This window comes from Argopecten irradians, chromosome 7, assembly GCF_041381155.1.
Source record: "Argopecten irradians isolate NY chromosome 7, Ai_NY, whole genome shotgun sequence".
Lineage (NCBI taxonomy): Eukaryota > Metazoa > Mollusca > Bivalvia > Pectinida > Pectinidae > Argopecten > Argopecten irradians.
In genome coordinates this window covers 32,450,389-32,477,548 of record NC_091140.1, presented here as the reverse complement: position 1 = coordinate 32,477,548, position 27,160 = coordinate 32,450,389, and the positions used below count along the sequence as shown (strand labels likewise).

General features: G+C 35.5%; 3 protein-coding genes across 4 annotated transcripts in view; 2 read left to right on the top strand and 1 right to left on the bottom strand.

The window, feature by feature from the left end:
- The window catches only part of LOC138328182 (AF4/FMR2 family member 3-like), a 101,347-nt gene extending 88,800 nt beyond the window's left edge, over nt 1-12,547 (top strand). Inside the window, exons 13-20 of the mRNA XM_069274858.1 lie at nt 3,158-3,279; nt 3,606-3,669; nt 4,025-4,164; nt 5,168-5,239; nt 6,179-6,272; nt 6,720-6,857; nt 7,181-7,376; nt 7,863-12,547. Of these exons, the coding sequence (XP_069130959.1) occupies nt 3,158-3,279; nt 3,606-3,669; nt 4,025-4,164; nt 5,168-5,239; nt 6,179-6,272; nt 6,720-6,857; nt 7,181-7,376; nt 7,863-7,984 (948 nt within the window). The 3' untranslated portion in view covers nt 7,985-12,547. The remainder of the gene's footprint in view (nt 1-3,157; nt 3,280-3,605; nt 3,670-4,024; nt 4,165-5,167; nt 5,240-6,178; nt 6,273-6,719; nt 6,858-7,180; nt 7,377-7,862) is intronic.
- Nucleotides 12,548-18,715: 6,168 nt separating this feature from the next.
- On the bottom strand, nt 18,716-27,093 carry LOC138328181 (uncharacterized). The gene is made up of 3 exons (XM_069274857.1): nt 27,058-27,093; nt 23,339-23,395; nt 18,716-21,588 (listed from the first exon to the last, which is right to left on the bottom strand). Exons 1-3 carry the CDS (start codon nt 27,091-27,093, stop codon nt 21,484-21,486), a joined length of 198 nt encoding a protein of 65 aa, XP_069130958.1. The 3' UTR covers nt 18,716-21,483.
- LOC138328180 (putative divalent cation/proton antiporter TMEM165) overlaps nt 25,321-27,160 on the top strand; it is a 24,530-nt gene continuing 22,690 nt past the window's right edge. Inside the window, exons 1-2 of one of the 2 annotated variants that reach the window (XM_069274855.1) lie at nt 25,321-25,343; nt 25,957-26,045. The gene's annotated coding sequence lies outside the window, so the exon portion shown is untranslated. Of the gene's footprint in view, nt 25,344-25,571; nt 26,046-27,160 lie in introns of those variants that run through there. The other variant, XM_069274854.1, reaches the window with a different exon arrangement.

Genomic DNA, 27,160 nt, shown 5'->3' with positions numbered 1-27,160 from the left:
GCTGTTAAATATTTACACATCGTCTGTATAATAAAGATTTCCACACTTTCACACTTAATCATAGTTTGAATTGATTTGTTGAGGTCAAAAGGTCACTAGGTGAAGGTCATGAATTTCTAGTGTTGTATAAATTCAGTTTTTAAAGACAATTAACCACATAGATTTCATTTTATATCTTCAGGATGTAGTTTTTGTCTTCCGTGACATAGCAAAAGCTAATAAAGTGTGATCAATTAAAATTGTAAATCTTAATTTATGAAGATAATTATAATTCTGTATTAATGAAAAAATCTGAGATTTAGATTTTGGTTTTAGTCTTGGAACTATTCTCTGTGTCCTGCTACCTTTGATACTTTAAAAATTGTGTCCTTTTTATTAAGTATCTTGGCATTGCAATAACACATTTATGAATAGATAAATAAAAATCAAGATTAAATCCCGACTTAAACTTGATGAACAAAATTTCAAAGGAAAATATTTCCTGGACAATATATATCTTATTAAACAGAATATAATTATCACCAGCCCTGTCAGATTCTGTAGGATTCTACTTGTTACAGTGTCAATGACGCCACCCCAGTAATGAACTCCGACACCTAGAGCCAGTGTATCAGTGTTTATTGAGTTAGACCTGTCTGTCTGTATCCTGTCCCTATCAGGGCGTTTGGTATGGAGGATGCTGTAACAGTGGACGTCAGAGCTTATTAATTGATAATGTTTGTGGTAATATGCTCCCCTATGACCGTACGAACGTGTCGCATCCTGTCTCCATTTCATCTGGAAATACATTTAAATTTTTTATCTTGTATGTTATATGTGCAATTAGTCTCGGAGTTGATATCATATAAGGACATATCTTAACAAATTTCCTAAGATCATATGTACCTTAATTTTTGATAATATTTTAATCTAAGTTTAAGTTTTGATCTTGCGTCTTGATGGTTTTGCAATTGGTCAAATATGATACTATATAAGGGCATTTTTTAACAAATTTTCAAAGTGCATAATAAATTACATTAATTATTGATAGATTTTCATTTAAGTTTTTATGTAAGGAAGTCTTATATATAATTGACCATTTCATGGTGATGGCCCAGACTAGTTTGTATTCCATGGAAAGCCAGTGTGGATATGTTTTGCTGTCTGATCACTCTGCCCTAAGGATACTTTGCTATATTTGGTACTGGTCAGTTGGTTTCGTCAGTGATTGACCTAGTAACAGACTGACCTGCATGGCGACAATTTGACCTCGGAAAGCTTCAGCTCCATGACAAGTTGTCACACCTCCAGGGGTCTAACACAAGTTTCACTGGTCAAAAAACTGTTTTCTTGTGACAGCCAACCACAATTGATTGTCATATCCCCTTCATGGTTTGTAGATATTTGAGGGGGAGGGGGTGTCAATATTGTGCCACATTCTCAATAGAAATTGTAGTTCAAAACCTGAACAAAACCTCTTGCTCCCAGGAATTACTTTCCCAATTTGTTGTTGTTTCCTTTAAAAAAAAAGGTCACCTCTGAATTCAGGCAGAAAAAGCCCTGCAGTAAAGTTAAGTGGGTCTGTCTGAGTATACTATATATATATATGTGTTTCAGCAGTAACATTTATTTTACTTTAGAAGATTGGTATATATGATATGTAATGTATGTTTCTCAGAAAAATAAAATACAATGCATTTGCCAGAACATTTCTTGTCAGTGACATTACAGATTTTCATTTGTTGACTTCTCATCATAACTTAGTAGAAGAACACTTGCGATGGTTCACACGGAGAGAAATATGTCCTGAACATGTTTGATGGTCCTAAGCTTTATTGTTCAGTAGGTGAAGTTTTTTCTGTTGATGATGATGGTGGTCGCTCTTCATTGAACCCTGGTAGTCTGTTATCAAGTTGTGCATCATGGTCATTTGGGAGAAGCTATTTTAACTCGGTACTAGGCAATGGAGTGATGTTTTGGTGGAAGATCATCTAGTATAGTTACTCAGGAGTATTCAGAGTGTTTTGTACGATTGTAATTACACCATGGGGAGCATTGTCTCGCTGTAAAGTTCCAATTCTGTTTTATTGTCGGCGTTTCATTGTTGGACTTTCATGTGTCTCTGTAACTCTGTGCTAGCTGCTAATGCTTCTGTGTAGAGGTAGTAAAAGTCTCACCATTCCTCCATATATTCCTTTAATGGATTTTCATATTCATTTTATCTATTCAAGGAAACACAAATGCTTTTCTCAAGTCTCACAGGGAACATCTTTGCCCATTGTTGTTCTCCATGTAATGGTAGAGTTTACCGCATGTGTCCACACATCTTAGGAACTATGAGGATTTTTTTATAGCTGGCTAGCTTGCATGAGAACTGATTTAGAGTCAAAGAAATAAATATAAAATGATTGTATCCTTGTGACAACTAATGGAGCAAATAAAGTGTATGATTACCACTAGGTCATATTACAAATAGAATATATGGTGCACAACATTGTTGGACTTTCATGTGTCTCTGTAACTCTGTGCTAGCTGCTAATGCTTCTGTGTAGAGGTAGTAAAAGTCTCACCATTCCTCCATATATTCCTTTAATGGATTTTCATATTCATTTTATCTATTCAAGGAAACACAAATGCTTTTCTCAAGCCTCACAGGGAACATCTTTGCCCATTGTTGTTCTCCATGACAAATAGAATATATGGTGCACAACTTGGTCGTATTAAACATATCTTAAGATCGTAAATATACTGACTGTTGTGGCCGAGTGCTTAAGATATCACAACATTTTTTCACACGTGTCCCACCTCTGGGTCACGGGTTCAAATCCCATTTTGGGTAGTTACCAGGTACTGACTGCTGGTCTGTGGTTTTCTACAGGTACTCCGGCTTTCCACCACCGTCTAAGCCTGACACATCCTTACATTACGTTGGCTGTTACAAGGACGTTAAGCTAATCATACCAAATAAATAACAGATATGCTGATATGTAATGCTTCTGATACTATTTATAAAACATCAATGTGTGGTGTTTAAGAAATTTTTATCTTGTTTTGGATGTTTGGGTTTTAAACGTATTTGGATGAAATGCTGAAACTAGCAGTCTTGATAGGATACATTTGATTTGGTCATCTGGACATCAACTGGAACCGACCTAAAAGTTTTGTTATTTTTCTTCAGGATGATCAGATGGGAGTGCCCCCTGGTGGTGACGGACAACTGTCGTCTGTTGAAACCTTGTACAACATCAACCGTGAGGGTGACGGAGATGTGCCTACCCACCCACGACGCCTTGAAGATCGGTAGGTCATTGGTTACACAGGATCACCTGACACTTATTAACAATCAATTGGTTAAACAGTGTCACATGGTACAAATCTCATACTGTCATTGGTTCAGCATGATCAGGTGGTACACATCTAACCATCAGTTAGTTAAACACTGTCACATGACACAAAGCTCATGCTGTCACTTGTTAAGCATGATCACATAGTACAAACCTTAACTGCCATTGGTTCAGATCAGTTGTTTAAACACTGTCACATGACACAAAGCTTATGCTGTCACTTGTTAAGTATGATCATAGGGTACTTAAATACCATCACATCTTTATATTTTTTGTTAACAGGTTAGACCCAGCAGATGTTTTCCTGAGCAGAGCTAAAGAACTCAAACATGATGCTGACAATCTGGTAGGTCTATTATCAATATTTATATTCAAGTCATTATATCAAAAATTGAAACCCATCATGAAAAACCAATTCAGTAATTCAAAAGATTATCATTCAATGTACCTAAAAAAAGTTTTTTAAAAAATTAAAAAAATAGAAATGAAACCATGCAATTAATATCAAAAAGGTGTAAAACAAACAAAAAAAATACAAATGAAGCCATGCAATCAATAGAAATTCAGTGACATTCATTGCTCACAATGAATTTTAGCTAAGTCTTAATTTTTCATTGCTGGCAACACCATTCTTTTATGAATTAAACTTTACTGATGTTGCATTTGGCCTGTTGATAACTTTTGGCATTTATTTTGAACAGACTGACAAGCTGGCCAAATCTCTCATGTACACGGAGGCTGTTCTGTCATTCATTCAGTGTGGCTATGCCATGGAAAGAGACCAACTGTCCGATGTGTTCCGAATGTACAGAATGTATCGGGACACCTTCAAACTCATCACGTAAGTAGTTCTAAATCCAGGGGGTGACAACTCTTGATCACAAGATTCTGGCATAATCTAGGCAGCTAGTTTGTCTTTTTCTTACGGGAGGACTAAAGCACTGTACAAATTTATTTTGTCTTAATTGAGAGCCAAAATTATACAATTATCATCACAGGAAGGGAAAGTCTCATACAGATTTGTTATTATTCATAAGCTTGGCCAGATCTTACATCATCTATTTCTTATTGATGTCTTTCTAGTAGGGAAACTACAGACTATTTTTCAACATCAATTATGTATGTAGGAGAAATGATAATTGTTCTAATGAAACATTTGTTTGAAAATTAAGCTTGGAATGTTGTTTGTTTGTTTCTATCTAATAAGATTGCACTTGTGCACTTATCTGGTGTTTCAAATCCATCTAGTGTATTTCCTGTAAATGGTAATGGAGAAATTTTAATTACTTAACTCGCAATATAGTCACGAAGCAAATAGTTTTAAAGAGTCCTTAAGGATGGTGTGTTAGAGTAGATGGAAGTAGTAACACCACCATGTCATAGTGCTATGATTAGTTGCAGCAGCAGACGGCAATTTATTTCAGGAAAATGTATTCATGTTTTTGTACTCAGTACATACATCCTGTGGCTTCCATCACAATTGGAAAAGGAGACACGGTGTCTTTTAGGGACCCGATGTTCGCTTCCTAATGAAATAGCAGACCTATAACTGACTTTATACAAGCTATTAAGTACCCAGGGCCTAGATTTGTGGGCCATGCCAGGGAAAATCAATGATAGCGGCTTATGATCAATTATAAGTCGGGCAGCAAACCGAGTAATCGCCTATTAGCTTGTAGCAGCAGGAGGCAATTCAAGTACAATGAATACAGTTTTTTCTGCACTGCAATTTTTACGAGTGCATTTTCTAACGTTTTTGTTGAAATTAAAATGTAAAATCATCCAGCGGCATAGCTTTTTGGGCAACAGTAATTTAACATTTTGTAATTTTGTTCTCATTTCAGGCATATATGTAGGTTTAGAAGCACCAATGACAACTCCATGTCTGAGAAGGAGAAAAAACTAGCAGTATTAAGGTACAGAAATCTGATCATACTACATTAACCAAGTAAAGTAGTTAGCCAGCATTAAATCCATCCCTGTATTAAACCAGCTGAGGACTGAAGGAAATCAGCAGGATTATAAAGCAGTAACCATTTTCATCAGGGTTAGCTAGACCTTTAACCTAGATTGGTGCTGAGTTTTTATTGTGACATGTTATAACAATAAATGTATATCTTTCAGTAGATCAGAAATTTATGTTGCAACCTGTGTTTTTTACCAAAAAAAAATAAGACAAAGGAAAAACATGCCACTTAGTATATGTCTTGAGTTGAAGATCACCAAGTTGGGTTAAAGGTCAACAGTTTCATGTCAGGACTCTTGCAAGTTTTAAAACATATTTGAGTTAATGTCCTGTCAATGACCTTCATAGGTTAATGGTTAGTTACTATATTTAGACTCCTCATGGTAAACTGCCTCAGAATAACAGATTATCCTGTCTATATCGGTTCTTTATGTTGATTTGGGACGAGAATAAGATGAACATTCCCTGTTTGTGCCAAATATTGATTTGTTGTTATCATTTCTATGGTAACAAGCTAGTTACCTACACAGATGAAATTAGTCTGCAGAAACAATGTCCATTGTGTTGTTATCAAAGTGATGTGGATTAAGTTTGCATCATCTATTTTAATGATGATCAGTATATGTTGTTGATAGGCATTGTAGTCTAAATGTAAAATATCAAATTACCGTCTGTCGCATTTTATGTACATCACTGTTGTTTTCTCTTTCAAACGTTATGTCAGTTTACATGAATTCACTGATATCCAGAACTGTACATTAATTTGATCATTTATCAAAAAGATTTCATTGAAGTGTTTAAATGAATGAAGTGTGGGTGGATAAATAATTAAATTTGTAGCAAATAAATGACATGTTCAATGTTTTAACAATTTAGTTTTCTTTTACAGTTTTAGAATCCAGTCGTTGTTATGCCAAAAATTATTCAAATTAAAAAAGGCAGAAGCGCTCAAATTCAAAAGGGTCATAGAGGAGCACAATAAGGTAAGAGAGTTCTAGCGTAAGGAAGGTAACTCAATATACAACATGGTCAAACCTGTGTTGTAGGGGAGGTAACTTGTTTTTATAAAACCAATTTTGTTGTATGATTGAGGAATTGATTTGATATGTTATTAAAAAGGCAGAGAAATGATATTTAAAACATTTTAATTCAGATTGAATTCATAGATTCTGGTCATTTGTCAATCAGTCATATTTTCAGGCTTGCATGTTTATGCATGGGTTGCATTTTATGAGAGAATATTTCTTTTTACAATATTTTTAATAAGACATGGATAAGAAAATAAAATCAGTAGTATATTGGCCCAAAAAAAAAAAAAAAAAAATGGTGGCAATGTCTTGATTTAAACAAGGCAAATTGTTTATTAAGTTTACCAAAAGTCTTTATATTTCACTCCTATTTACCCAGTAGTTTCCCTGTTTTTGTTTCAGGTTGCATCCAAAGCTCCGCCGGCTCCTTCCCATGCTCCTTCTCCCCATCAGTCAAGCTGGCCCCGTACGACTGGTACCCCCTCACCGATGTCCCCCACCCCCTCGCCTTCTGGTAGTGTTGGCTCAAATGGCTCCCTGGTACGTATTCAATATTTCCTGGTAAATACTGCTTTTAATAGCTCTCAAAAGAAAAAACCTTGTTATAAAGATTAACAGAAGGTAATTTATTGAAAAGCAATGTCAGATTTGTTTGTTACGAACCTTTTGTGTAAAATATTTAGTGTAGGTATTATTCACTACTGAAACTTTTAGTTTATAGAACACTTTTTGCCTCACTGACAAATCCAAGAATAAAAAGCTTTGTGAGGTAGAATTATTTGAAATAAAAAAACGAAGTGCAGATATCTTTTCTCTTTTGTGCAATTCTTTGTGGTATATTAACAATAATACATTTTGTACAGGGAAGCTGCAATGAAGTAACGCCCTCTAAGCTGGGTGGAGGGGTTGTCTCCCTTAATGCCATGTCGTCTCCAGGTAGTGTGAGCGTGCCCCACCGCATACATTCCATAACCCAGGAATACCTTGTTACCGTCAATTACTTAGTCATGGGACAGGACTTCTGGGACCAAGCTGATGCAGCCATGTCCGAGTTCAAAGGTAATATTTGCTAGGGCATGATAATTTCACTATTTCATGGAAAATTCCATCTAAAAAACAATTGGACTAGTCCATGTGCCACATGATTACCAGTGGTGATGGAACTTAATCTTCCTGCTGAAATGACATTAGCATGGGATATCATTTTTAGCATCATTTCATCACAAATAGAAACAATAGTCCAGCTCACACCTGATCAGGTATCATGTTTTATGTGAATTGGTCCTATTAGCAGGGGTTTCAAAATCAGGCGGTACCCGGTACTTTTTGCCGATTGAACCTGGCTGTGGTACCGCCTGCTTTGGGCTACATTAGATTACATTAGATAGCATACAGATGGTATAGAAAAGTACCCCCTGAAATTGCAATTGTACCGTCTCTCCTGAAAGACAATGAAGTATTAGAAATGGATAAATCATATCTTTTGTCAGCATTACATGATGTTGTATAGAATGGAGAAATAAATTTGCGGTGTTATTTCGACAGATTGGTTTGCGGAGTTGGATGAGCAGTGTGGGACCTTGACCCTGAACAGCAGTATAGCAGACCTAGTTCTCTACGTACAGACAGGGCTGCAGCGACTCAAGGAGAGGCTCAAGGACACATGACACACAGGCCAGCCAATGACATGCCAGGGGCGGGCCAAATATGTGTCAATCAATTTTTAATAAATGACTACAAAGCAATGTACTGTTGAATCTGTAGGATGGATATACATTGACTAAGGCCCTGTCATAAGTGTTCAAACTTGGGGGTGACTGTTAAGTGCTCCTGTATTGTATAGGTGCTGTTGTTCAAGTGGACTCATTCTTTGAAAGTGCTTGATGAAAAACCAATAAGTCAAATGTCATGATTATCTTAGGAGCCTGAGATCGGGTTTCTGCTGCACATGAGGCGGGAAGTGGACATTTAAAGATGAACATTTTAGATGAAGGTCCAAATGGTGCTGGGAAAACCCCTCTAGGATCACAGGTGAATGATGACAGTATGTCTGTTAGTCGCTTGTTTTACTCCAGTTATTTGTTGGAAAGTTTGCTATACAACATCTGTGATGCCTTGTTTGTCACGCGAGATGTTCAGCATCACTGAAAAAGGAAAAGTGTGTGTCTTAAGATGACGTTTTTACATCCCTTGGAATGTCCTAAGACTGACTTGGAGCTATTTTACTGCCTTTAGCCAAATCTGGCTTTTAACCTTGTGAGTGGGACACACAGGAACTGGAATCAAAAAGTTCCCACTTCCTAGCTACTTGTCTCTTTTATCTAATGATGGAAGTATTTATTATTTTCATTTGCCAGTTCTAATGGGACTGAAGAAGGTGGTAAATATTGCCAATATGTATAACAAGCAGAAGTGGCCGTCTAGTCGAGGCCGCTTGCCTTATAGGGGCTGGTCAGTCATACGTGTCGCCTTCCGATCAGTCATGTGTGTCGGCTTCCATTACTTTGTGATATTAAAGTATTGTTAAGAGGAGTTCTAACCCCCTTGAAACAAGGGAAATAGTGCAAATATTTATTGAAATTTTTCCTTCAATGGAAAGAATTACGATTGTTGTTATTGTTATACACACGTATAATTCTATCATGTAAAAAAAAAATTGAATCATAACGGGGGATAGATAATTATTTATGAAATGATGAAAATTGTGTTATATATATATATATGCTGATGGGAGTTATTCCAGTCGTCAAAGCCATATCAAATCACGCATTAAAGTCATGTATGTGTTGGGTACAGCTGCCGTGTGTACCTTTAATTTATTACATCAAACTAACGGATAATGTATTATTCAGTATTTTTGGAGGGAGAAATCAATATTTATGATACCAGGGCTGGTAGACAAAAATATCCTAAACCACTGCTTCTATTAAATTAATAATATGAAATTATATATATATATATTGTTGTTGTAGTTGTGGAAAGTGTTTTTCCTAGATATTTAGCTTTTTGTCTTCCAACAGCATTCAAACAGCTCCGTATGACCAATCAGCTTTTTACACTTTGTAATGATAGTTCTATATAGACACCAGAATATTCCTTGTAAGTATAATTACCAGCTACATTGTAAATGTCGTTAATATACAAAGTTTTATACATGCTTTGTGATGTGCATAAAAAGCCAGTCAGACAACAAGTTGGTTTTTGTGATAAAATCAATTTTGTTTTAATATATTTAAAGTGATTTAAAAATCATCTCCCCAAACTTAAATCTGAAGCCGTTATACTTAAGGAGGGCTAAGTGAAGAATAAATACTAAAGGTTCATTTGAGAAAGGAACACAGAGAGTATAGACGACAGTGCACCGACCGATTAGTAGGGAAAATGTTTTATAATAACGGATAAAAGGGCTTTCACAAAGGACACAACCTGTTAAAATGTTTTATAGGAATTCATACAATTACGATGTAGAAGATACTAGAGTATTAAGTGCTATAGATTGGTAAATAAAGGTTTTTGTGAGAGTTATAAAATCCCCAATGTAGGTGTACACAAGTAGTATTTGTGGTCTGTCTCAGTGATTAATGCATGAATGTATGTGAATTTTATATTTATACAACACACAAACACTATGTGTAGTCTCGACTGTAGGCAGTGGTTATATCAAAACCCTAGATCTGAAATAACTAACCTTACATCTCTTTCTTGTGTATCTGTCCAGTTTTGTTTCCAAGGGAGATAATCCCTGCCATAATATCACATGAACTGGTATTACTAGCTTTTAGTTCTGGTCCTATTTGCAGCAATAACCTGGTATTAATGCTTCCGCAGTCTGCAGAATGTGTCCCCAACCTAATTAGTATGAAGACAAGAGCATTTCTATCTTGCAGAAATGTTTTATCTTTTATATGTTAAGCTCCAGTATACTTGGTTGAGACCATCAGACCCTGAAATGTATCTTCTTGTGATGCTATATAATTTTCACCAATACAGAATCAAAAGCCATTAAATAGTTGTGAGTTGCTGTGACATGAGATTAGGAAAAAATGAGATTTTGAGACGTTATAGACCACTAAGTTTGTTGTGAGTCAATCGGACACTGACATTAAACCCACAGCCGAATCAGGGTAAACATGCTGTCATTAGTCACTCTGTGTTGGACACATTCCATGATGAAATTGACCAGATTTCCATGACACATCTTGCCGAGCTGGTAACAGTTCTAATAGTATGATGAAGACTTTGACCAGGCCGCCTGGGCCTCCAACTCTAGTTGATATATTGATTCAGTGTCAAGTATTGTCTTACTGGTGTACATGTAGCATTCATGACTGGTGTGTTTGTGCATGCAAAGTCAAACGATAATTGGTGCTGATATTGTAATCATCTTGCGGAATTGGGAGTGTGATGAACTTATTCACATACATAGATTAAATCTAAGTCAGATCATGTCATCTTTTTGTGAATCAGTTTTAACAATTTTTCTCTTCGTTCTCAAATTCTTCTATACATGTTGCCATATGAATATTTCATTGAAAGTGCTTAACCCTGTGAGGTCCTCAGCCCCTCATTCTCGTGTCATTCTCTTAAAGGAATGACAATAATGTTGATCATGCTATGAAACATGTAGTATTGTTGATCCATCAACTTTCTTAGGGTATAGAAATGGTATCTGTTCTTGTTTGTAAGAGTCAAGTTATGCCTTTCTTTACTGTTACATGTAGCAATGCAGGGTATGGAGTTAAGCCTATAGTTTGTAAACTCTTCTGACTTAGACATAAGTTATATGGGGGCAGTTGTTTGACTGTCGATAAATCATGTTGATGGTTTTTTCCTCCTGATATTCCTGTTTTTCTTTGTTTCAAAATCTTAAAGATCACAACGGAATGTAGGATGCACTAAATATGACTACCATAGTTCTATGTCTATTGTCAAGTGCTGAAGGTATTTTAGTCGCACTGAATAACCACTGGTTGCCATAGTTATTGTTAAAGGAGTCTGAACGACTGGTTGCCATGGTTTTAATTTACTTTCTGCCCCTATGGTAAACTTGTAAGTCAGATGGAGTCTCTGATTTCCTTGATTTTTCATTTGATGTCCCTCATTTATAATGTACCTTAGCCTCTACTTTGTGTCAGACAACCCCATTTCAAACTGTGGCCTTTGTGATAAAATCTCTGTACTTTTTACCATTACCCTTCGATGCTACCATGATGTTTACCCATATATTTATTGTTATGAGCGTTGATACCAGAACAGCACCTTGGATTATTTATTTTGAATGCACCTGTATATCTTGCTGCACGCTTGGTGACTGTTCAGAGAATGCTGGGTCTACAAGTCCTGTGGTTTACATATGTAATTACTATATCTATATTATTCATGCACATATATTTACATTTTTTCATCTTCATTTATACTTTAATATACGCAAACAATATTTTTTGAGGGGGAGTCAGCGTTATCTCCCCTTCTCTGTCATTATCATTACTGTGTATGCCTAACCATGTCTCGTGTAGATATAATTTAGACAGACCTGAACATTTAGTGACTAACTAGAGTTATCTTCCCCATAACTGACTGTAAGGCAGCATCACTGTCTACAACTCTACATGCACAATTCCGTCATGCAAGAAAAATCTATGTTGGATAAACTTAAATGTATGCAATACAATTTAAGATTTTTTTGTGTGTTCTTATTTTTGTCTTTAAATTCATCATTGTTGGTATGTTTTTCTACTCTTAATTGTCTTCTAAAAATAAGATATTCTTGCTGATGTACATTAAAACCACAAATAATGGTCATGCAACAATCTTTTAAAACCATGCTTCATATTCAAATATTTGGTGAATGTTTTTGGGAGTTCTGATGTGTTATTATAACCAATACCTGTTCTTCCTATCACAGGGGCTTCACACAATTACAAGTCCATAAATATGTACAGTCGGTTGACTGTGTACAAATTATATGGACTTACAGGTTTGTGCTAAGTCCCTGTACCAAGTACTTAGCATATGGTGCTTGTTCGATTCTTTTTCCTCGTTACAAGCAAGATCATGATTGTGTTTCTGTGAGGAAACCATTAGTGTGGAATTCAAAATCATTATTACAGGCAAAACCATTCCATGTGTATGGTAATAGTGTTGGTTTGTGTGGAATTCTTTTATATTAAACTGCATCTAATGCAAATACATATTCTTGTATAGGAATGCAATAAATTCTTGCCATGCAAGGAACAGTAATTGTAATAAATGTAGTCAAAATTGTAGGGAAAAAAGCAGTTTGAATTTGAATTATTCGCTCTGCTATTAGAAGCAAAAAAGCAGGTTGAAAATTTAATAATTAGAGGCAAACAAGTACATGATCTCTTACTGCGATTGAAAGATTAAACAATTCCAAAAAGTGAAGTTTGTGGAGGATAAGAAAAATATTTTTGAAGAAATTATTCCACAGACTATCAGAGATTGTCTTATACCGGTATCTCAATTTTATCACAATGTTTAATGTAATTTTTGTCTGTAGATAGTTGAACTAAGGTGGGTAATACATACCCTATGGACCACTTTGTATTAACTACTGGTCAAAGTTACAGACATAGTGCTGTATCCTGATTTTAATATCTATCCATGTTTTTTATTCTTCCGATATTTGGTTTATGTTTTAATGGTGTTATCTATTTATGTTTGATTTTACAAACTTCCAAAGCATTATATTGATATTCTCCACGATACTCAAATGTTCCAAGAAAAACAAACTACCCAACACCAACTTGATTTCTATTCTCTCATCCTGTAAGCTATACTCTGTTTTACATTGTTTAGAGAACAGGAGCATAGATCATGATGTGTCTTGAATCCCCTAGTTGAACAAAAAATACAAAATTGATAACGGAGTTAGTGATTTTCAGAATAATCCCAAAAATGAATTTTTAGGTTTTTTTTCGCATTATATTAAAGCAATGAAAAGTATAGAAATAAATATAAAAAAAATATGGTTCGTAACTGAACATTGCCATTTTCATAAAACTTAACATGTTTTCATCTTTTTGTTGAATTTGGTAAAAAATTAATGAATGACAATTTTACGGTTCGAAAAATATTTATTCAATGACAAAATTGATGAGTTCACTTATTATTAGGTCATCTGACCCGAAGGTCCAGGAATGACCTATATACATCATGTTTCGTCCGTTCCTCGTCCGCCGTCCGCCCGTCCGCTCGTGCGTTAACTTTGTCACATTTTTGAACTTCTTCTCAAGTTCTACCTGGGGGATTTGGCAAATCTTGCATGAAATTTTCCTGACACGGTCCCCGACAAAGTGTTGTTATTTTTTCGGGTCGATCCGAAATCCAAGATGGCCGCCACAGGCCGCCAATTGAAAACACATTTTGAACTACTTCTCAAGTTTTGGCTGAAACTTGCATGAAAAGATCCTGACAACGGTCCCGACAAAGTGTTGTTATTTTTAATTCGGGTCGTCCGAAATCCAACATGTCCGCCACAGCCGCCATCTTGAAAACACCACATTTTGAACTTCTTCTCAAGTTCTTACCAGTGGGATTCTTGGCTGAAACTTGCATGAAATGATCCTGACATGGTCCCGACAAAAGTGTTTGTTATTTTTTTTCGGTCGATCCGAAATCCGAAGGATCCAAGATGGCCGCCACAGCCGCCATCTTGAAAACACATTTTGAACTTCTTCTCAAGTTCTACCAGTGGGATTTGGCTGAAACTTGCATGAAAATGATCCTGACATGGTCCCGACAAAGTGTTGTTATTTTTCCGGTCGATCCGAAATCCAAGATGGCCGCCACAGCCGCCATCTTGAAAACACATTTTGAACTTCTTCTCAAGTTCTACCAGTGGGATTTGGCTTAAACTTGCATGAAATGATCCTGACACGGTTCCGACAAAGTGTTGTTTTTTTTTTGGGTCGATCTGAAATCCAAGATTGGCCGCCACAGCCGCTATCTTGAAAACACATTTTGAACTTCTTCTCAAGTTCTACCGGTGGGATTTGGCTGAAAACTTGCATGAAATGATCCTGACACGGTCCCAACAAAGTGTTGTTAATTTTTCGGGTCAATCCGAAATCCAAGATGGCCGCCAGAGCCGTCATCTTGAAAACACATTTTTGAACTTCTTCTCAAGTTCTACCAGTTTTTGGCTGAAACTTGCATGAAATGATCTGACACGGTCCCGACAAAGTGTTGTTATTTTTCGGTCGATCCTAAATCCCAACATGGCCGCCACAGCCGCCATCTTGAAAACACATTTTGAACTTCTTCTCAAGTTCTACAAGTGGGATTTGGCTTAAACTTGCATGAAATGATCCTGACACGGTTCCGACAAAGTGTTGTTTATTTTTTGGGTCGATCTGAAATCCAAGATGGCCGCCACAGCCGCTATCTTGAAAACACATTTTGAACTTCTTCCTCAAGTTCTACCGTGGATTTGGCTGAAGGGATTTGGCAAACTTGCATGAAATGATCCTGACACGGTCCCGACAAAGTGTTGTTATTTTTCGGGTCGATCTGAAATCCAACATGGCCGCCACAACCGCCATCTTGAAAACACATTTTGAACTTCTTCTCAAGTTCTACCAGTGGGATTTGGCTGAAACTTGCATGAAATGATCCTGACATGGTCCCGACAAAGTGTTGTTGTTATTTTTCGGGTCGATCCGAAATCCAAGATGGCCGCCACAGCCGCCATCTTGAAAACACATTTTGAACTTCTTCTCAAGTTCTACCAGTGGGATTTGGCTTAAACTTGCATGAAATGATCCTGACACGGTTCCGACAAAGTGTTGTTATTTTTTGGGTCGATCTGAAATCCAAGATGGCCGCCACAGCCGCTATCTTGAAAACACATTTTGAACTTCTTCTCAAGTTCTACCGGTGGGATTTGGCTGAAACTTGCATGAAATGATCCTGACACGGTCCCGACAAAGTGTTGTTATTTTTCGGGTCGATCCGAAATCCAAGATGGCCGCCACAGCCGCCATCTTGAAAACACATTTTGAACTTCTTCTCAAGTTCTACCTTTGGGATTTGGCTGAAACTTGCATGAAATGATCCTGACATGGTCCTGACAAAGTGTTGTTATTTTTCGGGGTCAATCCGAAATCCAAGATGGCCGCCACAGCCGCCATCTTGAAAACACATTTTGAACTTCTTCTCAAGTTCTACCTTTGTGGGATTTGGCTGAAACTTGCATGAAATGATCCTGACACGGTCCCGACAAAGTGTTGTTATTTTTCGGGTCGATCTGAAATCCAACATGGCCGCCACAACCGCCATCTTGAAAACACATTTTGAACTTCTTCTCAAGTTCTACCAGTGGGATTTGGCTGAAACTTGCATGAAATGATCCTTACATGGTCCCGACAAAGTGTTGTTATTTTTCGGGTCGATCTGAAATCAAAGATGGCGGCCACAGCCACCATCTTGAAAACACATTTTGAACTTCTTCTCAAGTTCTACCGGTGCGATTTGACTGAAACTTGCATGAAATGATCCTGACATGGTCCCGACAAAGTGTTGGTATTTTTTTCGGGTCGATCCGAAAATCCAAGATGGCCGCCACAGCCGCCATCTTGAAAACACATTTTGAACTTCTTCTCAAGTTCTACCTTTGGGATTTGGCTGAAACTTGCATGAAATGATCCTGACATGGTCCCGACAAAGTGTTGTTATTTTTTCGGGTCAATCCGAAATCCAAGATGGCCGCCACAGCCGCCATCTTGAAAACACATTTTGAACTTCTTCTCAAGTTCTACCTTTGGGATTTGGCTGAAACTTGCATGAAATTATCCTGACACGGTCCCGAAAAAGTGTTGTTATGGGTCGATCCTAAATCCAAGGGCCGCCAGCCATCTTGAAAACACATTTTGAAGTTCTTCTCAAGTTCTACCGGTGGGATTTGGCTGAAAACTTACATGAAATGATCCTGACATGGTCCCGACAAAGTATTGTTACATCTCTGGTTGATCCCAAATCGAAGATTGACTACCATGACACTATATCTAAGTAATTCCTATATGTTAAAGGCCCTTGGGCCTCTTGTTTGAAATAAAATTTGTTGTAAGAAATTGAAAATTATCCTGACATGATCCTGACAAAAGTGACACTATATATAATTAATTTTACTATTGTCAAGGTAGTCAGATGACCGTTAATGTAGGGAGAAATTTAGGCCATTGATCAAGTAACCTCAACAATATTGAGTGGATAAGATGGTGAGAGTTAAGCCTTCTGATAAGTGTCCTAGAGGGAATTAGTATGTAGCCACTGGTAGATTAGGACAGAACTGTTTCATTATGTCATAGCTCAATATCACTTCTCTATAAGCTCAAAGTTAAATACAATCTCTGACCCATAGAGTCCTTCCTGAATATTTATTGATCTTAACAGAGCCAGGCAAGGATTTTATCAATTATCTCCCCTGTCCAATCAGGACAAGGACAGTTATCTCCCCTGTCCCCAAAGTCACGCCTGTTAGCATCCCCCCTCACCATATACTGTTCATAAGTATCATGTTGTAAAGTGGGTTTGGTGACGGTAAACATGTAATTGTGCAATGACAAAGCATGGCTTGCAAAAAAAAAAACGTGTGTTCATTATTATCAAGAATATCACCTTTTAATTTACGACGAAAATAAAACCCCTAATTTATAACTGTATATAGATTTTTGGTATATCTGTTCTTGGCTACAATGCTTTATGTGAGTGGTGATAAAGTTGTAATGTATGTTGATACATTTCTGTATAATTTTACTTTTCTCCAATCTTCAACATAATATTATACAGCATAATTAATATGACACCATGACTGCCAGAATTGTTAGTGAACATATAATAAATATACATGAGCTGACAGAATGATCAACTTGTCGTTCTAAACAAATGTGATGTATGTCGCCATGTTTTTGGATAGAGTACTTCATCATATATAGAACCAGTGGCCTGTTCATTATAGATGCATAATTGATCGCCCACTGTCCTAAGGATAAGCAAACTAAATCATGGGGTAGGATTTATTGTCCCGTCGTCTTCCATCTGTTGGCATCAACTTTTCCTTTTTACATAACTTTTTATAAAAGGCCCAGAGAACCATTATTGATGCTTTAGCATGCTTGAATCATGTTTTGTTCAAATGAGTGACCTTGAATTTTCGTCGGAGTCACAAGGATCAAAATAAAATGAATTGTATGCATTCTTATCAATACTAAGATGCTCAGAAACCTGCAACATACACGGCTAGAAAGTTTGTTCAGAATGACCTTGACATTAATTCTTACAGTACAATGAGTGCTGTCGGGTATAATCAATTTGTTTAATAGGCCTATGAATTTTATTTAGGGCGTTTCACCCGTCTAGATATCTAGATATCAGATGAGCAATACAGACCCATTAGGCCCCTTGTATGTCAGTGATAGTCATGTGCCTTTTAAAGAATTGCACAAAAATCGTAATCAAACAGGAAAGTCAGGAGAGCTCAGGTCGTTTGTACACCATTAAATACTATGATTTATAGATGATGAAGTGCGCAATACATGATTTAGCTAGGTATGATGACAGGTGATGGGCCCAAAGACATAGGACCATTCTGTCAGCTTTGTGCACTAGCAAGCCATATAGTTATTATTAGATTGTGATTGATCTCTCTCTGTGATTCATGTATAATTTGTTTCTTAAATGTATAAAGGAAATGTTTAAAGTCTGTTCCTGAAAAGTGTGGTTGTGTGAGTCATCAGTGGCTTCCGTACGCGCTTGCCGCAGATATATAAAAAAAATTGTCATCTTTTGTCATGTCATCGGGCCACAAGAATTATCATAGTGTCGGCCAAATGATGAGATATATTATACAAAACAATTTCATGTTCACTATTAAATTGACACAAATGTGCAACTTAATCATGTGTCTTTGTTGTTTGTTTCGATCACATACCTGAACCGGGACTTCCAAATCAACAGCAACTGGCCATTCTGTTCAGTCAAATTCTGTACATTGAAGACTTCAGTCATTAAGAGTAAGACACTGAAGTACTACCTTTTCTGAGTATTATGTCTGTTTCTCACAGATACCCTTGGTTTTGTGTTGGACATCATATAAAAAGGGTCATTCAAGGACACAAACCAGGATTTGGGGTGCAAGTTTATTGTTGTGGAAGGAGAACTGGAGCTTGATTATAGACATTATAGTCTTCCTCAGTAGGAGACTATACTTCATTCATAGGAAATACCTATAAAGTCCAATTGCTGCATTGAGGCTTACAAAAGAATTCCTGGACAAAACGTTCATTGGTGATTTCAATGTTATCTGTAAAGCGATTTTCTTTTGCACAAAATGATTAATTCACAGAACAGTTGGAAGATAAATGACTGAACACATTAAATGTAAACACTGACCTATTTATTCATTAATTGAATTTGATTATTAAACAATTCACAAGCTCCAGAACCTTGAAGCAAAGTTTATAATGAAGAGTAATATTGGAACATTGTACTTTGAACTGTACACTGACCCAGATTCAAAACTTGCTATTTTCCGTGATAAGGAAATTTAAAATTGTGCAAACTTTGGATATCCCCCCATTTTCCTGAAAGCTTAATTTTCGCCCTATGCCTACACCCTTTGGGAAGATCAACCAAATATTCCTTTATGAGAAGATCTATTAAAGAAGTGGAATGAAAATAGATAAGCTACTTGGCAGAATTGACAGATGCAAGCAAATATGAATGTATATAAAACCATTATTGCACATCTTTGTAAATACTTCAAAACAATTAACCTCAAAGACAATTGCTTTAACAAATAAAAGTGTAAACATTTTTTTATCAATGTAATTATCTTAAAGTGAACAGTCGGGCAAGGATGGCTAAAGTCGGTAAAAATGGTGTGAATGTATCCAGTATAACTTCTTATGAAATGGAAAAATAAAATCTCCCGTCAAAATCTGTCTGCGTACGAAGAAATTAATTTAAAGTATGGAAATTCTAAAACGTCCTCCCGGCTCACTATGTCCGTGGTTACATTCCCACGCAGCCTCGCTTTCAATGCTTTCAACTTTTCTTTACTTTAATGGTCAGAACTGGGAAACGTAAGCAGAACTTGACCGTCGTATTAATATGTGAGAACTTTTGGAAGGCCAATGAACGCATTTAGACTGGTTTTCTTTGCCCGACTATTCACTTTAAGCCATAAACTCTCCTGAATGACATAAAGGTTATGTCAACATTTGATGCATTATCATACAAATTGTGGACATAAATAGTGCTTTGGAGTTAACATGCATGTAGGGAATCCAAAAATAAATGATATTGCACTAATTATTGAAAATTTAATTCGAACCACTATTACTGCTAAGTTAGAGAACGGTCTTAAGTCAATAAATAATAACAATTACTAACGATAACACCTTTGTTTCAGAGATTATGGGACTTAGGATAAATCAATACAAATATTCATTGATATGCAAAGGTGAGCAAATAAAGATGATCATAAACAAAGTAAATTGAATCAAAAACAATTTGAACATAAAAGCAATACAGATGTCTAATGCAGTAGGAGGTTCACCAGGGATGAATACCCAAGGTATGTGTACATATGGTGCATTCAAAATACACTTCAATTATACACAACTGTATATGTTGTATCATTGGAATAAAATCCCTTTAACCCTTTCACCACTGTAGGCCATAATGGACTCATCCAGATCAATTGATGGTAGAGTCTACTAAAGTTACATAGGGGTGAAAGAGTTAAATCAAGTCCCTGTGTATACAGACATAAACAAATGTAGATGTATTGGTGGGAACACTATAGTTTAAAATACATGAAAATAGCTATAAATCATTGCAAACTACAAAATCAATACATGTATAAGAATGTTGCATATCTTTTTCAAACAAGCAAAGCTTCAACAAGAAAAAAAATTTTACACTTAAATCAAAACATAGCTTTCCTTACCGTACTGAACGCTATAACATCCCTAGTTATTTCTAAATTCTTTACTGGCAATCATATAATGTTGTAATAATTTTCCTAAGTATAACTCAAATTATATATGTTTACCAGTCAAATGTTTAGGTTTCTATCAAACAAATTTATGAATTTGTTTTCTTCATAATATATGAATAGATGTATACTCTTTTTCAATTCAAGACTGTTTCATACAAATATTGAATCCTGTACAGTGTACATTGATTGTATGTAAAATGATAATAAAAAATCAATTGTAAGGAATGGAAGACTTGACATCTGACATTGAATATGATTATAATGTAAAAACTCTGATTTTCTTTACACCAATTGTTGTAAATAATATACATTTAGAATGGTTAGATTGGATTTCTTAGTATGGAGAAGTTTACTTGGTACAATGTAACTGGTTCTAACAAAATTATCTGCATGTGTATAGATTAAAAACACAAAACAATGTACAAACAACCATGTTTGAAGCTTGTATGCCTATATGTGTAATATATCTTCTTTGGATAATAAACTTAGCACCAATTTAAATGATTTAAGACAACATGGAACAAATACACTGCATGGACAACAAGCATCAATCATTATCATTAAGTTCAAAACATTAAATAATTAGAAATATTGAAATATGAACAAAAAATAATTAAAAAATAATTGCAATTTTAGATTACATAATTCTCTATAATTTTATATAGTTCTGGAATGATAAATATACTCAAAAACATGTAAAGTATAATGGAGTTGTTTTGAAATTACAATAGAGTGTTTTTACTTGTCTACAAAATTACTAGTGGCTGCATTTCAGAGGCAGTAATACAGTAATTGTTAAACAATACATTTATCAGCATTGTTCTGTATACCATATTTTCCAGAGTATAAGTCAGACCTTTTATCTGGAAATAGGGAACGCAGCTAATACACCAATGAGGCTTATACTTGGACAAAAACTAAAATCAGATGGTGGTTCATCAAGGTTTTTTTTTTTTTGCATCAAGCCTGAAGTAAAAATTAGGAAAGGCCTCTTCGGCTTATACTCTGGAAAATACGGTAATCGGTCAAGGTTATTTATTAAGGTGTTTGAGTAATTATAACACAGTTTCTTTTTGTTGCCCTGAATTCCAGATGTATTAAGTTTGAACAGAGTAAATAGAAAGGGAAAATAACTCCACAAAATCACCCAATCATTGGAACTTGAACAACTTTTCCTTCTTCGTCAGTAAATATTCTCACCCTCTCCGATCGATAATCCATGGTTACCATGGAGCCATCTGCTAAGAAGTAAAGGGTTAGGAAGGGAGATAACTTCATGGCCAAATTTGGTTACCAAACGTGCGCTGATCTATGACTAAGTAGCGATTTAAAGGATTTTTATTTACCTCTATTTTCCCCTATATGGGCCCCGCCCATCCTCTGTCCCCAGGGGGTTCAGAGCCATGATTTGATACAAGTTTCTGTTTTCCCCTTTCTCTCCAAGGATGTATTGTGGACCAACATATTGTGTCTTACATCTACGGTAGACTAGAAAGCGATTTTATAAGGTCTTTACCTCTATTTTCACCGTATTGGGGCCCTCACACCATCCTTAGCCCACCCGGGCGTGTCAAGGGCCCATAAATCATACAACGTTGACTCAGACAAGTTAGCAGATTTCAACTAGGAATTCTATAATCCTCTAATCTGGAGCAACGCCGACTCCTGTCCCCCGGTGGGATCAAGAGCCATGATTTATTAAAAACGTTCTGATTTTCCCTTACCTCAAAAATTTGGTTACACTACGTGCCATAACTCTATTGACTAGAAGCATCTATTTGGTTACAATTCATTTGTAAGAAACTCTATTGTACCTAGTAGCCGATTAACAAGGAGTTAGCCTCTATTTCCCCATATTGGGCCCAGCTCCCTCCCTGCCCTCCGGGAGACACAGGAGCCAAAATGTTTCATACAGAAAGTAAGGAGTTCAAATTTTTGGTAAACTCTTCCATTCAGGATAACTCCTATGACTATAGGTAATTTAAAGTTTACGCTACTATTTCCCCTATATGGGCCCCGCCCCTACTGCCCCTGGATCTGAAAATAATTTTATACAATTTCTGTTCTCCGCCTGCCCCCATAGGTTTACAATCTATATGCAGAACTCTCAAGGGACAAGTAGCGAAGTGAACTTTACCTCTTTTATTTTCCCTTTTTGGGCCCCCGCCCCACCACTCGCCCCAAGTCTGGGTCAAGGCCAAATAATTAATATAGATGACTGTTTCCCCATCCCCATGTGTGCGACTAATTTTGGTTTACAATCCATATGCAGTATCTTAGCAAGTATTTAAGGAATATTACCTCTGATTTCCCCTATTGGGCTCCCGCCCTCCTGCCCACCGTGGGGTCCACCAAAATTTATACAAAGTTCAGTTCCCCCTTCCCCCAAATTGTGTGTGGGCCTCAAATTGGTTCTACATTTCATGAAGAACTCTAGGACAACGTGCACGACTTAATTACCTCTAGTCCCTATGGGGCCCCAGCCCCCTCCTGGCCCGGGGGCGTTAGAGCCAAAATTTCATCGTTCGATTCCCCTTCCCCCAAGTGAGTTTGTGGCCATATTTGGTTTACCAATCCATGACTAACACTTTGATGACTAGTAACTCAGGAAATGTTGTGATACAGATACGGACGGATCCTTACAAAAACGTCTGCTGTAATTTTCTTGCATCCTTTAATGAGTTGCTATCTAAAAAATTAATACTCAGTATATACATAGATTATATGGAGACAGCAACAGTGTATAGAGAGTAGGATAACTACAATGGTCGAAGATATTGAGATAAAATGTAAGTTAAGGAAGGGAGACAACTTCAATAGATAGAGTATTTAGTATATTTTAAATAGATGATACAGATCATGTTTTAAGTCTCTAATAGCAAGTGGCTGTTACACTAAAAGGGAATCGTTCTCGTTAATTTAAATTAGAGTCACCTGGTAGAAAATTATCTCTGCACTCAAACAATTAAAGGGAGGTAATCTTGATAAATCAGATTATACTTACAGATATACTTGGGTACTCTTTTCGAATTATTGCTTCAGCTTCTTGCCATGTCTGAAAAGAAACAAAGACAGCTCAGCATTTTTAAACACTGATATTGATATACGAGACATTGATAGTACCATTCTGTCTATGCAAATTACTGAGTTAGCTCCCTTGTGGTTACTCGCCAATTTTGTAAAGTTATGCATCGAACAAATCACTGTAAAAGTGTTTAAAAGATCAAATATGCAATGAAAAATATATTAAAGATGAAAATAATTACGTATCAGATGCATGTTCACTCGTAAAATTGTTTAATTCAAGGAAATCCGCCGACAGAAATGTGTTCACAACACAATGGCAGTTTAGTAAAGTTAAAAGTGTTTAAACGATATAATATGTGATGAAAATATAATAAAGATAAAAAAAATAATAATGTACCAGATACATGTTTTCAATCGTAAAATTTGTATTAATTCACGGAAAATAATCGGCCGACTGAGGCGTGGTTGTTTACAGTCACAACACAATGGCGAACTGATTCGGTAGATATCCTTTGTTATGACGTCATGATTTTGTGTAAATATCTGATCAGGTATTACCAATTTACTTTTTATTTGTCAATTAAAGAAAGGGTATTGATGAAGTCTTTGTTATTAAAAAATTCAATGCAGTGGATTTCTATCATATACCACTTTTCATTTTGTTAACTCTACAGAAGTTGCACTAGTTAGTACACATTCTGCAAAATTAAATAATCAATTAAAAGTCACTGGGGACATTTACTAGTAATGCTGTGCCATTTCTATAGAAAACCCTGCCAGACATTTATTTGTTAATGAATACTTGTAATTAGATACCAACTTATTCAAGTTCTCAAACTCAAGTAATTAAATACCACATCACGAAGATATGCTCGTCAATACACCAGAATGTGCACAAACATTAACTATTAAATGGCTCTTTAATTTGGTGGCAGTCAATCGATGTCATTTCAATAGAACATTTGCCAAAATTTCTTTTGTGAAGTAATGATTATGTTATTGAATAATTATATATATAATATCCTTGCAATCCAACTGTCTGCTGACTGGCTCTCAATTTACCTTATGATTATAATTTGATATCTTTACATTTTAATAAACTTCTAAATATAGTATTAAACTGATTATCTCACTGGTTTGGTGAATTGTGGTCACATTTAAAGGCCTACTACATTTCCAAAACAAAAATTAAAGTTTACCAAGAAACTTAAAATTTTACCAACAAAAGACCAAGGATGACATTACAAAACCAAACAAATACATTATTCCTTGAGTAAATTATGTTCACAATGAAGGCTGATTTCATTGTTTTGCCTCGTGGTGCAGTGATAGTCAACCAACTACTACTGTTTGGTAATTATAAAGACAACAGGAAACATAACACGACCCGTGTTATGAAACCTTAATATATTTTTTTATTACTTACCAGGGTAAAAAGCGACAACAAGTGATATCAATGGTAAGCATAACTTTTGTAACTCGTTTAACATTTACAGTTTACAGCCATTTCGGTTAACAATCACAAGCCATTTTTTGTACATATATTGGAAAAACCCAGTTAAGGTATGTGTTTTACTGTGATATATGCCAGAAAAGCCCACATGGTGGTGAAATGCGTGCGAAATGTTCAAACTCGCTCGCTTTTACACATTGTGGTCGAACATCTGTATTCCGAACCCTGTCCCTTGCTTGTAGAGTAATGCATCTTTTGTCTAGAACCGCTCAAATCGCTCTGATAGTAGTGTGCTTACCTTATTATCTATCAATTAAAATACTAAACAATGACGTGATATTTGTCAATATTTTATGCTACATGTTTCATAAGAAATGTAGAACAATACATTTATGTCATATTTTGCTTATTGGTTATGTATAATAGCCTGAGTGAATAGTCCCTTTAATATCTATCCAGGCATATAAACCTTAGGCTAATGTATTGTAATATATCTAAAACACAGGTCTTCTGGGGAAATCTGGTGAGTAGGGAATACAGTAATACATAGTAGTAATACATGCACATTGTTATAAACTGTTGCTCAAGACAAATTTTAGTTGACAGATAGTACATTTGGAACACACAAGCTATTTTAATAATGTATATATATTTCAATTTTGTGAAAAATATTGGAATACCAGGTATGTAAAGTTTCATATTTTAAAAAATATTTCAAAAATATCATTTTAGCTTGAAGCAGGTATTATACCTGATAATGTTAATAATTTGGATATTGAAAATGAACTTTTATATTCTAATGAATAATTGTAGGAGCACCTGTTACCAAGATCAAAGGGGGCATTCTTTTATGATAGCTACATTATTCATACTGTACATGTATACACAGGCATCACATAAGATTTTATAACACAAGTTCACAGCTTGTTTTAAGTTGAAACCTAAAAACCTTTATATACGAGATCATAAATAATGGAATACATAAAACCTCAAGAAACGGTTTATTAGGTAGTATACATGTTTTTTTGCAAAATTTTGTCTTGTTTCAAGCTCAATTGTAATGTATCTAAAACTGTTGACATATAGTGAGGTTGATTTAATGATTCAGATATCTATTATTGATGTTGAATACAAAGGTAACATACAGTAGATCAAAATGTTGAAATAGACAAAGTCACAACTTGACAAGAAAGCATCTGGGATCTGAAGCTATCATCACTTACCAGTAAGTTTATAGTTACTATATACTAGTATTAATCTTTCACTAACACTTAATTTCATTTTGTAAATTCTAGCTGAAAATGCATATACCAAGCATGAAAATGTGAGTTACCAGTAAAGTTGAGTATGTTATATTTAATCTTCTAATTTTAGGAATGAAGTAATTGTCTTGTTTCTTATATTATAATTGCAGAAAAAAACACACTTTAATTCATGATTAAAATCAATATTTATCAAAACATTTCAAAAGTTTTTAGAAAAAATCATACTATTTATGAAAAACGTTTACACCTGTGAAATTGAAGCATATCATTCAATTTCAAATACTTGGTATAATATTAGAAGTCTGAATGATATTATCCATTTATTTTATATTAATTTCATTACAGTATGGGACAGGAACATTATAAGCATGAAATTTGGTAATTTATCTGACCATTTTGTTACATTATGTTGTACAATAAAACCTTTCTTAGTAGTTAGCAACCACCTCTGTATAAAGACCACCTGCAAGAACACTTTTCTATGATTCCAAATGACTAACCACTTTCAACTCAATCAAACCAGTGTATAATGACCCCTTGGCTATAAACAGGCAGATAAAGGTCGTTTTTTTCAGTCCTTTTGTCTTTCGTTTGTCTTTATAAGCAGGTTTTGGAACTAGTATTCAAGGGCAATAACTCTACATTACATTCTGTACTAAGTGCACAGGTTACAGTTCACTCGAAATAAATGAAATGCGAACAATCAACATAAGAATGACAAATGAAAATACATTTAATTGTATAATGACATCAATTAAGATTTTTTTGCTCATTCTGTACTTACTGTACTAGATTCTACAGTTAGAATTTATTTATTTAAAAAAAATAATATTACATTATTATTTAGTACTTTTTATTTTTAATCCAAATCAATACAGCACTATAAAATACTTTCGTCAAATAATTAAATGTTTTGAATGTTCGCTACAAGAATTTGCATGCATCTCCAAACACAGAAACATGTTTACCAACCTTTCCTACACAATCTGGCCAGTTCGTTGTTGACATTTTCTCCAGGTAGAGTTGTCTGTGCTTGAAAATTCACTGTGGTCGGACAGTCAAATTTCTACCACCA

Excerpts from the sequence above, each read along its gene's own strand:
- LOC138328181 (XM_069274857.1), bottom strand. The coding sequence starts at position 27,093 with ATGTCAACAACGAACTGGCCAGATTGTGTAGGAAAG. Across the intron at positions 23,396-27,057 it reads GGCCAGATTGTGTAGGAAAG|ACATGGCAAGAAGCTGAAGC; the intron begins GTTGGTAAACAT and ends GTTTCTTTTCAG. Across the intron at positions 21,589-23,338 it reads ACCCAAGTATATCTGTAAGT|TTCTTAGCAGATGGCTCCAT; the intron begins ATAATCTGATTT and ends CTAACCCTTTAC.